We start from the raw sequence: 18,089 nt of genomic DNA on the forward strand, positions 1-18,089 counted from the left end.
TACCCACTGATCAAGCCCCACTCGAAAACTCTAAAAATGTCAAAGTTTAATTGTTACCTTTATATTCCATCTTGTTAAACCGCTGCACCCACTGGTCAAGCAGGAGGTTGTAGTAGCGGGGTTGATCAAAGAACTTGAGATATCGGTGTGTGGTTGGAGTGGGAAATATCCGTTGGAATCGACCTTTCTTGTTGTCCTCATCGATCGACTGTGTCAGAATACGCAAATCATCGGGCGTCAGTGTATCAAGAATGGTCTGCAGTATTTGCTGGAAAATATTAAAACAATCATTTACACATAGTGAAAAGCCATATTGTTTGCAGTATTTCATAAAAAAAATTAAAACACTCTCTTATTACTTAGCCAAAAGCCACGTGGTTTGTAGTATTTTCTGGAAAATATTAAAATACTGTCATCACTGAAAGAAAGCCATACCAAACATAAATAAAGCATCGATTAGAGGATTCAAGAGATGAGGACAACTGGAGCAAGTAAAACCAACATGTAACAGAGTGATGTCCATAAGCATACGAGACAGTGGGGAAGTACGGTCAACTATACCCTGGTGCTGGAGAACATCTTCAAATTCGGGCAAAAACGATAGAGATGTTCAGGCATTATTCTAACCACAATATTTGTTGTAATCCATGTAAAAGTGTTTTGCAGTAATGCTAATATAAATAAATGTTATCCAGTTTGGACATTTTCATTTAATTTGGGCAAAAATCAGCCTGTCCCACCCCACCCTACATAAATGGGAGTCTCCTACCCTATGGTGATGTCTTTAAACATAGGCACCAAGACAGATAAGTAACAGCTGAAGCTAAAGCTATGCACAGCATACCTCGTCCTGATGTCGCTGACAGTAGTAGGCATGTTTTGCTCGCTCGTGTGGTGAAAACTGCTGTGTGAATAACCTTTTGTCCATACAATAGCTATTGGGAGGTGAATACGAACTACAATTGAAACAAACAGAAATAATCAATTAACAGTCAACAAAAACAGACACAAGACAAGGAAAGAGACGTAGACAAGCCTTGATGGTGCTACATTTATTGGGCAATCTTAAGACTTGTCGTTACTTTGAGTTCATGTGCTGAGGTGTCATTAAAATGTGGAATATATTATCAATCAAAAATATTAATAAATATTTTACCAACCACCATCAAAAGTTGTTCCTACATGTGGTTTGATGGTCCCCGTATGCATCTGTATGGACAAGAATTTACTGTCATGTGCAGTAGACCGTGAAAAGTAGGTCACAGTGACCTAGTAATAGTACGAAACAAGCCGCCATCCCAAGTTGTTCCTCATGTGAGGTTTGAACGTCCTGTATGCATCTGTATGTATGATATGGTCCAGACCAAACAAAAGTTAACAGACAAAAGTATGTACGGGACGCCATACCGTACATGTTCTTTGATTGGGGGGGAGGGGGGGCACATTCATAAAGGTCTGTACTATAAGAAACAAGTTCTTTTACCACCATCAATCAACAATTGATAAAAAACTAAAAAACCCTAATATATAGGCATTGCTAATAGACCAGACCAGACCAGACCAGAAGAGCCTGCCTGAAAAAATGAATGACAGAAACATTTTCCTTTCATGGTTTGTGATCTTCAAATCGTAAAAAAAAAGTGTCAAAATATCAAACTGACCTCAGGTCACATGATGAGGATGATGCGGACACATGGTGTGTGATGTCGTGCTTGTCTGGCAGGAGGAAACCTGCGATGTTGAGCAAGTCGGAGATCATGTGACCCTTGATGTTGATGTCGAGCGGTGAGTTGGAGTGGAGACTCGGCGAGATGTTCACCTCCAGGATCCACGGCTTGAGGTGGTCGTCCAGCAGAATGTCGAAGCCAAACAGTTCGTGTACACAATAGCGGCTCCGCACATTCGCCTTGATCATACTGTTGATGGGAGACTCAGAACTGGAATAAACAGTCATGCTTAATGAGACATTGTCGTGCTCTTAATGATTCCCATTAGGTGCTATGAAGCAGCAACATCATGGATGGAGAATTACAAGGTTCTATGTGCACAAAACCTCATTTTGAGAAATCACCACTTGAAGTTTGGAGCTGCCATATCTGTGTCATAGAGAGGACTTTGCAATAGTTTTAATATAACAACTGTGTCTTACAATACCATATTCTAGGACTGTTTACTATATAGATAATTTTATTTTTTATCAAATAGGATGGATAACTAATTTTTTGGAAAAATTGCAGATAGAACCTTGTAATTCTCAGGCCAAGACATGTCAACAAATTTTAAATAGTGTATTTATTCTCTGCTTTACAGGCCCGCCAACATGAATTTTTTTTCTATATAGAATATAACATAAATTAATAAAAGGTGCTCTTTTTTATTGCCACTGATACCATCAGTTTATGAATCGCAAATAAATATGTCCACAGAGGACACCGTTTTCACTAGATGAATGCAGTGTAATACATGTAAAATAAGTAACATGTTTTATCATATATCTTACATTTTCAGTGCAATCAAAGTATGTGATATTTTTCAGATCACATACTTTAAGAATTTGATAACTTTGCAAATTAGATGTAAATTAGTCGAGGTCTCGGCACTAGGTTTATTGACATTTAAGCAAACGTACTTGGGTGACACTCCATGATTGACGTATGCATTCACAGTCATCAAATAAAAACATTTCAATGGCAATTTGACACTGAAAGCTGTCCAGCGTTTGGAAAACAAAAAACGTTAAGCATAACTTTATTTTGATGTAAGGACATCCAAAATGACATCATTTGATTTTGACGTCATTTCCATTAAAAAATACACCGCTCCACATATTCTTACGTCATTTGAATATCTAGTAATGGCGGACTGGAATTAAAGTTGCGTGTACAGTTTACAAAAACACGTTGTATTAAGCTCGAGCTTATATGATAAAGAGATTATTACCTCGTGTATTTCGGTATCGTCAATATCATATATTAGGAATAAAAATAATGTATTATGCTCACATAATACAATTTTTATTCCTAACATATGATACTGACGATACCGAAAAACACTCTGGTAATAACCTCTATATATTACATACCCGGTAGGGAGTATAAATTATTTCAACTCTTTATTTTACATGTACATGTATGTGACATTGTGATTTCTAATTATTTTAATATTATTCCAATTCCCGACATTGTTTTGTGCTAGAATAAGCTCTTAAAACAAAATAAAAAATGCCAGGCCTAAGCCTTTTTGTTTTATTTTTGGACCAACAAATTATAATTCAGTACAAACTCAAAAGTATTATATATGCATGCAATCTGCTTCCCTCCACAGCACATGCTTCTTGTGAAGATACAGACTGCAGCAATGTATTAAATTTGTTCCACTGTTCAAAACTTAAGACTGGATAAGATCCCATCTTCAGAGCATATATCAATGTTTAGTTTGAACCATATGAACAATAATACACACAGCCGTATAAGTGCACAGGCCGACTAAGCCCAGACCCATGGTGATATATGTTAGTGGCACAGGGGCACCAAATAATCAAATATGTCTCTGATAATAAATAAATACAATGAATGTCAGTTTTCTTACCAAATAACTGTCTTGATGACAAGGTCTTTGATTGTCTCCCAAATGGCTGCAGTATTGACGTTTCTTTGTTTCAGGTAGTGCCAAAGGGACTTCAAACTCCTGCAAACACAAATAATGTTACATTCTGCATGCAGCTGAACTTAGGGCACACGTATATGTACTAGAAGTCATAGCTGATACCTGTTAATTTGGTAAAATACACTAAACACTTACTACTTATACGCCTTTGCATCACTGCACTTTCAACCGGCCTTGGTGGCATTGTGGCAGGCCATCGGTCTACAGGCTGGTAGGTACTGGGTTCGGATCCCAGTCGAGGCATGGGATTTTTAATTCAGATACCGACTCCAAACCCCGAGTGAGTGCTCCGCAAGGCTCAATGGGTAGGTGTAAACCACTTGCACCGACCAGTGATCCATAACTGGTTCAACAAAGGCCATTGTTTGTGCTATCCTACCTGTGGGAAGCGCAAATAAAAGATCCCTTGCTGCCTGTCGTAAAAGAGTAGCCTATGTGGCGACGGCGGGTTTCCTCTCCAAATCTGTGTGGTTCTTAACCATATGTCTGACGCCATATAACCATAAATAAAATGTGTTGAATGCGTCGTTAAATAAAACATTTCTTTCTTTTTTTCACTGCACTTTCACTAGATATTCTGCTATCATTTTCCTCCTCTATTCTGAGATCCAACTTATTCACTTTGGTGCTAACAATACTGACAATACTAACTGTTTTATACAACAAAGATGTGTTTGTTTAACAACACTTTGGCACATTTTAAACTGTGGCTCCTTGGTGTCTAACATCATATGATTATTTTGACACTTGGTCAAAAGACTGAAAGAAAGGAAACCCACTAGTGCCATTTAAGCTATTCCTACGAAATAAACAGCAGGGGTCTTTTGTATGCACTTTCACATACAGGATGCTACATACCACAGAATCATGATTCTCTCCCCAAAATACTAGCTTGAAGACAAGTATGATAATACAAACAGAACCAACCATTTGTGTCCCTGGCAGAGTGCCTCGTCGGAATTACTTTGGTAGTCAATATTCTTCTTGTTCACACTGTAATTCGTAAGGTGCATAAACTTGTTGTTAAGTGTTTTCATGGAAGAAGAATACCTGAAATTAAATAAAGCAATTAAATGAATGAATGAATGTTTAATGACACCCCAGCACAAAAAATACATCGGCTATTGGGTGTCAAACTATGGTAAAGGCAAATCTAAAGTGATGATCAACATCAATATAAAAATTCCACAATTAAAATAAACCACAGTGTAAGGAACTGTGCAAAAATACAAATATCACAGATAGATCAATAAAGCAATTAAACAACAAATCACCCACAAAATATTGTAAACGTTTTTCTTTTACATATTAACAAATTTAAGCATTCAAAAAAAAAAATGTTCTAGAAACTACTTTTGGGTACTTACACGTATGTTGATTAAAAAAAAAAAATACACACACACACACGCAAACTCACACTCACACACACACACACACACAAAAATGTATCAAAGTTAAATTAAAATGATTTATTACCCTAGCGGGCACTCATAACAAGAAGCATATTTTCCATAATTTCTCAGTGAGAAATATTCTGCATTGGTGTAATGTACAATACTATTGGATGATTTGACACTTACAAACCAATCACCTTGTCGGTACTAAATATGACGTCATTACAATTTGACAAACACACAAAATGACGTCATGTAGTTTAAAGAGTTTGCGTTTACGGCTCTTTTTTCAGTTTTCAATTTATAATAAAATGTCATTTTAATGCAATTCATTATTGATTTTTTAGCAGAATAAAGAGAACTTTTGTCTCTAAAAATTATCTGTGAATGTGATTATAATACAAAGTTATAGCAATACTCAGAGCAGTGTGTAAATATGCTAAAGCTTGAGACGATTGAAAATTATTTCACTAGGGACATAAATTTGATAATAACTTGTAACTTGTTTATTATCCTCTATGTATTGCTGTCAAACACATTTAACACTCCACAAACTAAAATTCTAGAAAAACCTACTACTAAAAGAAGTATGGTATTACACAGATTCTGATTTTGACAAAGAAGAAGCCAATCTTCCCATTACTTGAAATGCTGAAAGGTTCTTACTTGAAATGCTGAAAGGTTCTTACTTGAAATGCTGAAAGGTTCTTACTTGAAATGCTGAAAGGTTCTTACTTGCATGAAGCAAATCTTGCCAGACCATCTTCGTAGATGTAAATTCTAAGAGGGTCGTAGCAGCTGACATACACGTACAGTCTCATATCAAACTTGCTGTCATTGATGAGATAGGGACGAGACAGGTACCTGCAAAACACGTTTACTCTTTACCATACAATTGGAGGTTCGTACAGTCTAATAATCATTAACATTACAAGTACAAGACAAATTTGACTAATTCTGCATTCTGTCATGGCGTTCACTCTCTGTAAAAGTACATTTAATAGGCTGCAGAGAAAGGCTGGTGACGGTGTCTTGTTAAGTGTGGTGAGGTGAACAAATTATAATCATTATCCATATGGTTAAACATATCTTGGTTCCTATGAAAGTGTTACGTGTCACTAGAATGTAAAATGAGATGTAACACACATACAACTGGTGCACTATGACCATACCGGAACACCAGTCAAACGGTTTTAATATCATAGTGAAATAAACTGAAATTGATTATGGGTAATAGGATATTAAACTTACTACCATTGCGTATCATGTTTATGCCCCTTGTGAATTAATTTTCATTGTCACTTGCTAAAGTTTATGACAACTGAAAATTATTTCACTCGGAACATAAACATCATATAAAATGGAAGCTCATTTAATGTCCTATAAATATGAAAACTAGGCAGCGGTAGTGACTGCAGTGCCAACAGTAACTGTTCTCTGCAATAAAGTGATGTCACACCTCCAAACCATCACTGGCTGTAAATATGAAGCCTGTTCAGGAGAATTAACAGTGGCAGTCATTCAACAGACTGGTTTTTGCACCTAACTTTAGATAAATGTGATAGAAGACAATAGTAAAAACTAAACTGTCCATGAGTACTCAACCTCATGCCAATGATCTCCTGATTTTAAACAAACTAGTTTTTGTATCAACTGATATCAGTCTCAAAACATACATCTGTAATAACCTCTACATACCTTTGAACAATGACTGGCTTGCGTCTTGGAATCTGGTTCCACTTGTGAATGACTTTGATGCCTATTCCTCGGGCTGAAGCAGGCTGTAAATAAATGATAATAAATGAATTATTACTGAATAGTTATTAGCAAGTTTTATGTCTCAACTTGGTGCCATGATCATCAAATCTCATTATTTAGAATTTATTTAAACTTTTTTAAATTTTAATTTATTTAAGATACATTTCTTAAATGAATGTGTTTAAAAATTGTAAATATATGCAGTATAGAAGAAGATTTTTTTTTTTTGGATTAAAGACACCACTGGAGCACACTGATTAATTAATCGTCGGCTACTGGATGTGAAACATTTGGTAATTATGACTTGTAGTCATCAGAAAAAACCCACTACATTTTTCCCAATGCAGCAAGTGATATTTCATATGCACTTTCCCCACAGACAGAAAAGCACATACCACAGCCTTTGTCCAGTTGTGGTGTACTGGTTAGACTAAAAAAAAAAACCAATCTGCTGAATGGATCCACCGAGGTGGCTCGATTCTACGATGCAAGCACCTTAAACGAACGCAGTATAGATAAGAACATACTTTGTAAATTCGGCCCTTTCCATTTTATTTTCCTAACAAAAGAGCTAGCTGACCACCTGCCAGGAAAGTGGATGAATCAGAAAATAATGTTAAATTTAAAGCACACATAGCACACCATGATGAATAAAATGATTATACACAAAACATTATTCAAATTAACCGACCGTCACTCACTGGTTGAGAATGAATGAATGAATGAATGTTTAACGACACCCCAGCATGAAAAATACATCGACTATTGGGTGTCAAACTATGGTAATGCAAACAAGTAATGAGGGAATGAATGAATGAATGAATGAATGAATGAATGAATGAACGAATGAATGAATTAATGATTGTTTAATGACACCCCAGCACAAAACTCACTGGTTTAATGATCCACTTCTGTTTGCAACCCCCCTCCTCCCACGCCCTCTTGAGGAGTTTGAGGTCAAATGGGAGGACATATGTTTGAGGAAAGAAGCCAAATTCCTTCTTCCCGAAGTGTAACTGCATTTTACACAAGTTGCGCCACAGTCGATCTTTTCTGCCGATCTGGAAGGAGCCTGGGAAGTGATTCAACTGAAATTTAAAAAAACCCATTTGTCAAGGTCAGGTTTTACTTTAAAATAAATTGTAATTTGTCTGTAAACAAGTCACATTCAGTAACTTATGAAATCTGTCAAGACTGTTGGCAGCTAGATAGGGCTGTCAGAGATAGAAAACCTGCTGACAACATAGCCTGGCATACAAATAACATTACTGAGTTGTAACTTCAAATAAATGCATACAATTCCATTGGTCATCCACTAAAGATTCTCAAATCAAAAATGTTTAACTATTAAATTAAATTATTTGGTTGTAATTTTGTATGAGCATATTGCTAAAGTATAACATTTGCATTTCAAAGCAAATTCTGATAAATAATTATGGTGGGAAAGCATCATTATGCAACTTTAATACAGCACCTCTAACCTTAGCTAAAACTTAAACAAAATATATATTAAAATTGTCTTAAATCTATCTTAAAATCCCAATGTAATTAATTAATCAAATATACTTAAAAGTGTTAAACAGCTTGTCAATATATTTATATTATATACGTGTATATACAAACCTTTTGATATTCCCTGATTGCCTTAAATCCCTGAGATTTCATGTGTTTTCCAAAGCAACCAAGCCAGTCATTGTTCCCTGAAAGTAGTATAATTATAACGTATACATACATGTGTAGTTTATCTCGGGTATTCCACACAAAATGATTAACACTATTTCCATGTCTATAGGTTGAACAAGCTACTCATGATATTACGCAAAGAAACACCTATTTATTACTTACTTTTTGTGATTCGAAATCCAACCCGTGCGAGAGTCGACTTAACAATATTTGGTGTGATGGGGCTCATTCTCCATTTCATCAGCTTTCTCATTTCCCACGGCAATCGCTCCACTGTTTGAAAAGAATGACAGGTAAATATATACCAGCTACATCTGCATACAGTAAAACTAATTGTAATTTAATTGTAAAATGCATGTATATACAGTGAAAGCCCTCAAGATCGGATTCTCTCTAAAATGGAACTCTTTCTAAACCAGACATTTTCCATGGTCCGTGATTTACACATTTTATAACTAAAGTTTACCTCTCTAAACCAGAAACCTCTCTTTACAGAACACCAGCAAAATGATGTCATGTGGTGGTCACCTGCATGATTTGGCTATTTATCAATGGAACTTTGCATTCGTACTCCACATACATGTATCTCTCAAGGAAGTATATACAAACAATACTATAAACATATTCAAGGCTAAACAAAGGTATTCAAATATGTATTTTGTTACATTACCGGGCTAATTTTAATTATAAGAATTGACAGCAAATATTGTTTCAATAATATACATGTATAAACATGTATGTATTAAAAGTATGACTAAAAAGAGACATGATTAGCTGATTTGAGATCATGACCTCTCAAAGGACATATCACACATTGTTAGAGACTTAAAATATCATATACTATAGGTATTTTCGCAATGTAAAGTTTAACAACACCACTAGAGCACATTGATTAATTAATCATCAGCTATTGGATGTCAAACATTTGGTAATTCTGACTCGTAGTCATCTGAGGAAACAGACTACAATTTTCCAATGCAGCAAGGGATCTTTTATATGCACTTTCCCACAGACAGGAAAGCACATACCATGGCCTTTGACCAGTGAATTGAATGGATCCATCGAGGTGGTTCGATCCTGCTGCGCAAGCATCTCAAGCGAGCACTCAACTGACTGAGCTAAATCCAGCCCTTTAGCAATGTAATAAATGATAAACTACAGGTATAGATATGCCTCAACTTCACTACAGGATCAAGGACTGTTGTCATTCCTGGCGTTGTATCGAGGAATGGGCCATCTAGGGAATACCTGTACAAGTATAAATTCTAAGGTCAACAACAGACAATTTTTGCACTACCATTTTGATTTCAAATATCAAAAAAAAGTTTTAAAACTCACCCCTTTCTCCTTCTGGCACAAAGTTAATAGTTGGTGGAATGCTGGGAAAGAGGCTCTGTCGTAAGGCCGGGTAGATCGTCTGGGACACGGCGGACACAGACTGAGCATGGGACAGAGGCCGACACTTGATTTCAGAGATTGCAGAATGTTTATGAGCAGATGACCGGATGCTGGAGGTCGACTGTCGAGAAAAATTGCTAGCAACCGAGTAGCCGTCACTCTCACCTAAAAGTAAATGTAACATATTATTATTAATTGAATTTAATTTTTATCTATGCTGACAGCATCCAACTTAGTTGTGACCAGAGTAATGAATTTGTTTTCAGGGAGATTTTGTTTGCTATTTCAGTTAATAGGGGTATAAACACATACAAGTATGTTGTGCGATCATGTCCTGTTTGTTAATCAGACCTGTATCAACATTTCAGTGTCTGTGCTACAATCACTGATCACCGATCACTTACCATATCTTGATCGGTGGTACACCATGCAACAAAATTTAATGTGTGTATGCCACCAATTTATGATAAGTGACTGTCGATTGGTTTCTTCAGAGCTTATATGTAAGTTAGATGCATCTACACAGTCGTCACGATGGTGCAAGAAACCTACATGTATATATATATGTGAAGTTGAACGTAATGACAAAAGTTTACCTATGTCAGATGCATCTACACAGTCATCATCCAAGCCATCGATTCCATCATCTTCTTCATCAAAGTCATCCAGACTTGTCTCCCCATCTCCTGGCAAGCGTTCTCTGTAACAACATACATACATGTAACAGGTACAGAACACAGGATCAATTTAATATCATCACAGATTTTAAAGTACCGTACCTGATAAAATACACACAAACCAACTGTCTGTGTCAAAAGGGAACTGATGAAAGAGATTTTATAATTTATCATTTCACTTTAATAAACTAAAAGGTACACATGCACATGTAAACATCATACTGCTATATTGTAGACAAAACATATTCTTCAACATGCTCTAAGCTGATAAATGACAAAGTCATGCAGTATGTGTTGTTTTCCCAGTTTTTAACTGAAAATTACATTTTAAAAATGTTAATTATTACATGACATATATTTATTTTTCATATTTATATTATGCATTTATAAAAATAATGAGATGAAAATTATAATTAGTTTTACATCAGCCTAATTTAATGTGTAAGGCTTATTTGTGTTTTTATTATTATTTTTTTTTTTATGAAATCCCATTTCTTTTGAATGGATAATAAACTTCTCCAAATCAAGCAGTAAAACAAGTATTACAGCTAAATGTGTAGCTGTTAATTAAATAAGTATTTTTCAGAGCACCTACATCTGGATAAATGTACACAAAGTTCACTAAAAGCATTACATTGAATTAGTTAATTACATGGGAAATTGTCACCAGTGACCTCAGATGACATCTAGTGGACTACATATACATACTTCTGTAATGGTTAAGAACCCCTGCAGAAACCATAGATATAAAACTCTTTATATCTAATGTGATCTACATATTTTGGTAACCAACATTACATAGTAACTAATGTTACAAAGGTTAGACTGTACAGACCCTCTGAAAATTATAAAAATGAGAGCAACCGATCACTTTTGATTACTGGGTACAAAATCGATTATGGATTCTTATAATCGATCATCACATCACTGGAGCCAAACCAATCCATTTTTGATTATAATTGATCCTTAGTGCATGATAATGCTTACCAGTGCTTTAAATGTTTTAAATATTTATGCTAATGAATGTTTATATATTCAGATACAATGTACATTGTACTTGATAAAACCATACAGTAGGCTTTTGGTTTTTTTTTGTAAACTAGAGGGTTGGTTATATTGAGTCTTAATTATTAAAAATTTAAAAAGCCTTAACTGGAAGAAAATGTCTTTTCTTAAACTTCAGTATCTTATTGGTCTAATAGACTAAGTATTAGTAACTTTTAATTAATATTTATTAAAATGATTTAAAACAAAATTTTGGTCATGTTTGGACATCATGGCTTGGAATTGCAAATTTGAATTGTGAAGAAAAACCTTACGAATGAACGACAAGCAGATGATAACAAATCTCAAACTAACTGCGTAAATAATGCACATGAAGAAACCTCACAGGGCTTCATGATTTTCACAGGGCTCAAAATAGCAAGTAAAAAATGGACTGCTGTTATTTTTGTTTAAAATAACAGGCCAGTTGTTTTATATATGTACATGTATGTATCCAAATGAGAACAAAAAAAATTGCTTGCTGGAAATAACAACAGGGGGTGACGGGAGGGATTGTGTTTAAAAAAAGTTTAGACCTCTGAGATGTATTTTAGAGCATTATGAAAATAAAATGTTTTGCTTTTGACATAAACTGCTATATTGAGTCTTAAATGTTTCAAGCATAACAGAGCTAGAGGCATTGGTAATGCATATTAGTATAAGATGTACATGTATTTTCTTTAAAAAAAAAAATTGTTCCTAATAATAGTATGTAATAAAATTATATTTTATGCAGTTTTTTTATACACGAAATTAATATGCCCATACATGTACAGGTATGTTAGTTAAGACATTTGTTTGCTTTCTTGTGTATTCCTGTAAGATAGTACTTTATCAAAAATGTAGATACATATACATGTATATACAAGTCCTTCAAATCATTGGAATATCGCCAAAATGGTCAGGTAGGGAGAATGTATGAGGAAGTATGGATTTGCGAATAATAATTCATGAGTGCCATAGGATCAGATTAATTATTTTTTCGTGAATTAACAATTTTGAGGACATTTACCATTAATCCATTATTCATTAAATTTGTTAATGTGACTGCTAAATTAACAAGATTACATTTTTAATGTAAAAAAAGGTTGAAATGTCAAGGAATATTTACAGCAATATTAACCCAAACCCAAACCATGAATGATTCAGTGAGCAAATCCTCAGTGGTACACGAATGGCTGAGTCACAGTAAGCATGACAACTAGCTGTGCTAAACATATCATAATATATTATACAAAATATACATCCATCATTTCAGATTTAGTATTCGACAATCTTCAAAGAATTTGTATTCCATGTAAATACATTACTGTCACTAGTATCAGGTTTAGAAGGCTTATTAAATTACATGTTCATTCAGTGAAGCAGATGTGTGGCCTTGTGTAGTTGTACTGATTCACAAAGTGTAAAATTCAGTCAGCTGTGGCTTTGAATCCCGACCTGACCTGACTGCCAAGGTTCGACAAATACACTAGCCCTCCTGACTAGTAAATCTTTTATCTGGGCTAGTGGAAATAATCAACTTATTACTATAAGACATAGGGCACTAGCCAAAGCTTCTGTGAGGGCTAGTGTCTTTCTCAAACATTTATCAAACATTGGAACTTAAAAATCAGACTACAACAGGTGCAAAAAGTTCAAATTGCATTATTCACAGGTGTAGAGTCTTGAAAAATAATAATTTTGCTAGAAATAAAGTGCTATCATGTATGTTATCATAGGTAATTTATTACTTGGGGGGTTTATCGGACATCAGAAAGAAACACTGGCCATGTACATTGTAGTTGTTTTACAAATATTACCATAATCTTCACTATATATACAGAAATGTATTTCATGCAAATTTCCCCAAAAGGAACATTTCAACATGGTGGAAATGCTTTATGAAAACTAACTTATTGAGTTTGCTTCTTTTTTTTTCATTTCAATTAACATCGTTATTAAAAAAAAGTATTTAACTTAATAAGTAACACTAACAGCATACATAAAAATGTCCACTGTATGTACATATGATCATGTACAAACATACAGGTACTTCAAGTTACTGGAATACAGCCAACATATTAGGGTCACCATACTACAGAACTGTTCATTTGTTAACAAATCAATATCATCCACACAGCCTACATTGTATATTAGGTGTGTGCCAGTTGACATGAATATAATATACAAAACTGACAGAAAGATTATCAAGTTGAAACCTACACATGTCATGCCCTTTTACATCAAATAAAGCCATTCAATGTCATACGAATATTTCTTTCAAAGTGATAGTATTACATTTGAATGAATTCTACAAGTACATATATGTTACAGTTAAAAAAAAAAGAGTAACATCTGCCAGGCCCCCAATGTTAAGTATTTGCTATTTAACATTTTGAACTTGTGCAAGCAAGCTGAATAACATTTGAATAGCCCTATTTAATAGTTCAGTACATATGGTTTGTACTGCATACAAAGAGTATATCCGGGCTCGAACTCAAGAAATATTCACCCAAGCCTTTCCATACGGAAACAGCAGGAGAGAAAAGCAGAGCATTTCCATACATTTAAAAAATAAACATTGTAACAACATACATGTATACTTTAGCAAGATAATGAAAGGCGAGTGCAGAAACACTTAACTCTTTCCATCTTTAGGCGAGTATGAGCAACTAATCACCTTTCAGGGAACTGGCTGATAACCTACATGTATACATGTACATTAATGTATACATGTGTGTGTACATGTGAATTTACTATCGGCTTGAAAAGCAAATAAACCTCAGTAACTTTTACAATAAATAAATATAACCAAACTGTTTTCTGGATATATGTACAGATAATCATAATTTGTCAGTTTGTATCAATAAATGTCAATAGAAAGCAGTAAAAGTGAATTGGAAAATATGAAATTACAAATATTTAGTTGGAAAAATAGGCAATATGCCCTATTACTGGCTAGTTTTTTAAAATATTAAATATATTATACATCCATGGACATTATATTGTGCCGATAACCAAGTCTTTTGTCGATAATACATTTTGTCCAGTACTACAGAACTTGCAAAGAACGTGTTTGTTCTTGCATACTTAAAATTAATTTTGTGGAGTGCATGGAAAATAATGTCTACTTAATTCTCACATTTTGAGTTGGAAGCAAATGCTAGAAAATGAGAAGCAGAACTTTTTAGAAATTAGTCTAAAAATTACATTCCTCGTTAGACTTGTGTAGTACTTAGTATTTACACTTGTAACTTAACTCTTTTAGTGGAAGACTTGAGACAAACATTGGTATTTACAATTTATCATTTATATTAAAATTAACTCTTGAAAATGAGGGATATGTAATATACTGTGAAAAATAAAATGTAAAGTTCTGCTTGTTGCCAGGAAGCATATATCGGGCTAGCTATATACGGCTCGAACTTGACGCTAGCAAATGTAAAGTTCTGCTTGTTGTGAGGAAGCATATATCGGGCTAGCTATATAGGGCTCGAACTTGACGCTAGCAAATGCTGCAGCTGTGATACGAGTTGCAATAAATCAGGAGCTTTACTGATGAATACACTGTACATACATTGAGTTTAGGCAAAATAACATCATAACCGATGCGCGAATGGAACAATACTTCATGCAATTTGTGGAAACACAATGTACACAAACTGTATAGTTCTGCAGTTTTATTAAAACACAGCCGTGAAACTATTACAACCAATACCATGTACACAAACTGTATTAACAATTTTATTCAAATACAGCTGTGATCAGCCATTCTGTTGTTTGATCATGAGTTCTATTATCGTTTTTAGAAACTGAGGAACATGCCTATGTGTATCAGTAATGTACAGGCATACATATGAACTGTATACCAGTCAGGGGTTGACAGTATTACATGTACTGGGTATCTACCATGTGCCCCATATATATTTTAAATGGGAACTTCTTGGCTCTATATTAAATAATAGCAAAATATTACAGAAACTTAAATTGTTATTTATGTTCAACTTTGACAATGTTACAGATTTAAACTCAATACATTTCTACTATAACCCATATATATTATCACAAAAATAACAAAACAGGAACTGGTACAGACATATTTGGCAGGGAACATTTTGTTTTCTAAATCTTGATTAGCGATATTTCTAGTCAGTTGAAAATTGATTAGCAATCACCGTTTGATGTTTTACAATTGTGTAGTGATCTCTGAAACGTGCATGCATAGTGAATTGCAACATGATACTGAACAAAAATGTTCTGTGTTAGGTTATTTTCCCAATGACAATAATGTATTAATCTGTATAACTATGTAAGAAAAAAAACAGAAGAAAGAAATAATGACTGCCATAAACTTGTTTTAAGAGTTCATGGACTTTTCATGGTTTCTCAAAAATTAGGTCCTCATCTTGTGCAGAAATACCATATTGTAGTGGTTTTCATTCCTGACATTTTAAGGGCTTCGTTGCTGTGTTCAGTCAAATGCAAGACAAAATGAAAACTGAAGGAAATGTAAAGTTAGAATCTTACCCCGATGGAAATGCTGAGTCATTATCCTCCGATTCTTCGTCACTCTCCTCATCCTCCGAAGAGTCACTTTTCTCGAACAACTTGGCGGGCGCACCATCGGCCATGGGCCGCAGTTCACACAGGTCCTCGATCGGCTTCGACCCCTTCTTGTAGTAGACCGTTCCAGTGATGGTGTTTGTGACAGGCATCTTCTGGAAACTGCTGATGCCCACCATCTCCGTATTTATGGTGGTCGTGGCTGTCAGGTTGTGTGACGGTTTGCAGTGAACTTCTGACAAAGGCACTGTTTTGGTTGCTGGGGGTGAAGACTGTTGTGGAGAGAAAGCGAGGCTAGGGGAAGAGCGGTTCGAGCTACAAGTACTTGAGGGAGAACACCGGTTGGAGTCGGAGTGAGGTTCACTCACTTCACTGTAAGGCCGAGTAGGTGTGTAATTCAAATTCCGAATCTTTGCTCTCTGTTCTGCGACTGAAGAATTAAAATTTAACAGCGCGAGCGATCTTGTCTGTGACATGCATGTGGATAGAGGTGGTTTTGTGAAAAGTGAGTTCACAGAACCTTTATCCGTATGAGCAGTTTTGAAATGATTATTTTTATTACTATTATGACTACCATTCTCTGCATGCACAGCAGTCCCTGAATCCCCCAAAGCTTTCAGCTTCACTCTTCGGGGCGACTTCGGTTTCACTGCACACTCGCTGACTGCTGCACTCTGGGGCCGCATAAAGCTGTTGAGCTGCAGAATCCCATTGGGTGTTGTACCCCTCTCCAGGGGCGACGATGCATGTGAACTGGTATTCTTCATCACCTGTCTATAGCACTTGATGTCGTCGGCAACTTCTTTGGCACTTAATGGACGTGTGTACGGATTTGAGTGACTCTTGATGGCCTTCTGGTGTGGAATGCAACCCATGCTTTGAGTGCTTGCTCCGCTGCCAAGGCCTCCTCCGTGCTTTGGTGGCCTGTAGTCCATTTTACCACCATCGTCTTTAACCCGTGCGGCAGAATGTCTCGGCGGAACTCCATGCTTGGAGCCATTCCGGTTTTGTGAAACTAGTTTGGTCAAGAAACAGGGTGGGTTGATGAGAGAAATGGGTTTCGAGACGTGTGTGTTATACTTGAGGACCGGCTTCTGAGCCTGGCTTCTCAGTGGTAGCTGTTTCTTCAGTGACAGCTCCTCCAAGTTTTCTGTCAACTTGGCTAAACTGAAATCTCTGTCCGCCATGGCGTGACAGTGTGTTAAACATAAACAACTAACTGTTCTAAATTCATCTTGTTGTCACCTACATGGAACGTCTCTTGAATTCACCCAAATCATCACTTACATCCCTTCGATGGGTGAATAACTGAAAAAAAAGGAGAGAAGTATAACAATAACATAAATATACTGAACAGGATTGTACAATGCTCAGTTACAAGTAGTTACTAAGAGTTATATATATATGTACATGTATCTAGTGGTACTGAATTTGGGGATCTTTTTTTATAATTTACCACCAAAATCATTTTGCCGTAAAAATTAAAAGTACTGAAACTTTGGACAAACTTTGCTACACAGTCGCTGTTTTTGTGATAATTCTTTTCAATGGCATATCCAAAATTTATAACCAAATGTGTACTTTGAACAAAAGAAAGATATTAATAATTTTAAGCTACAAAACTGTACATATATAAATCATTTAGACATTTTAGGGACCCATGCAAGATAAGGCTCAAACAAAACAACGGCATCGTAGATGGGCTCAAAATTATCGTCAATAAGCATTTTCCCTACAGTAAAAACATTTTAGAATTGCCATAGGTCACAAATTCTTACATTCGAGCCCTGCATGAGATAATGCCTATCAAACTAAAACTGTAATAATTATGTTAGGTCTCACTACACAGTTCACTACCCATTCTATTGGCAATCTTCATTTGAAGTTGGGAAATTTAACATGGATTTCAATGGCAGATGACATC

The 18,089-nt window shown here is 35.4% G+C and overlaps 1 protein-coding gene across 2 annotated transcripts in view; it reads right to left on the bottom strand.

Moving 5' to 3' along the window:
* The window catches only part of LOC121380976 (tubulin polyglutamylase TTLL4-like), a 38,074-nt gene that overhangs the window by 9,599 nt on the left and 10,386 nt on the right, over positions 1-18,089 (bottom strand). For both annotated transcript variants that reach the window (XM_041510034.1, XM_041510033.1), the window contains exons 2-14: positions 16,130-17,473; positions 10,496-10,599; positions 9,840-10,064; positions 8,664-8,774; positions 8,442-8,518; positions 7,712-7,906; positions 6,759-6,841; positions 5,796-5,924; positions 4,594-4,716; positions 3,589-3,687; positions 1,662-1,937; positions 845-956; positions 58-268 (exon numbers count right to left, since the gene is read on the bottom strand). In XM_041510034.1, coding sequence (XP_041365968.1) covers positions 58-268; positions 845-956; positions 1,662-1,937; positions 3,589-3,687; positions 4,594-4,716; positions 5,796-5,924; positions 6,759-6,841; positions 7,712-7,906; positions 8,442-8,518; positions 8,664-8,774; positions 9,840-10,064; positions 10,496-10,599; positions 16,130-17,352 — 2,968 coding nt within the window. In that variant the 5' untranslated portion in view covers positions 17,353-17,473. The remainder of the gene's footprint in view (positions 1-57; positions 269-844; positions 957-1,661; positions 1,938-3,588; positions 3,688-4,593; positions 4,717-5,795; positions 5,925-6,758; positions 6,842-7,711; positions 7,907-8,441; positions 8,519-8,663; positions 8,775-9,839; positions 10,065-10,495; positions 10,600-16,129; positions 17,474-18,089) is intronic.

The sequence above is a fragment of the Gigantopelta aegis genome, chromosome 9 (assembly GCF_016097555.1).
Source record: "Gigantopelta aegis isolate Gae_Host chromosome 9, Gae_host_genome, whole genome shotgun sequence".
Lineage (NCBI taxonomy): Eukaryota > Metazoa > Mollusca > Gastropoda > Neomphalida > Peltospiridae > Gigantopelta > Gigantopelta aegis.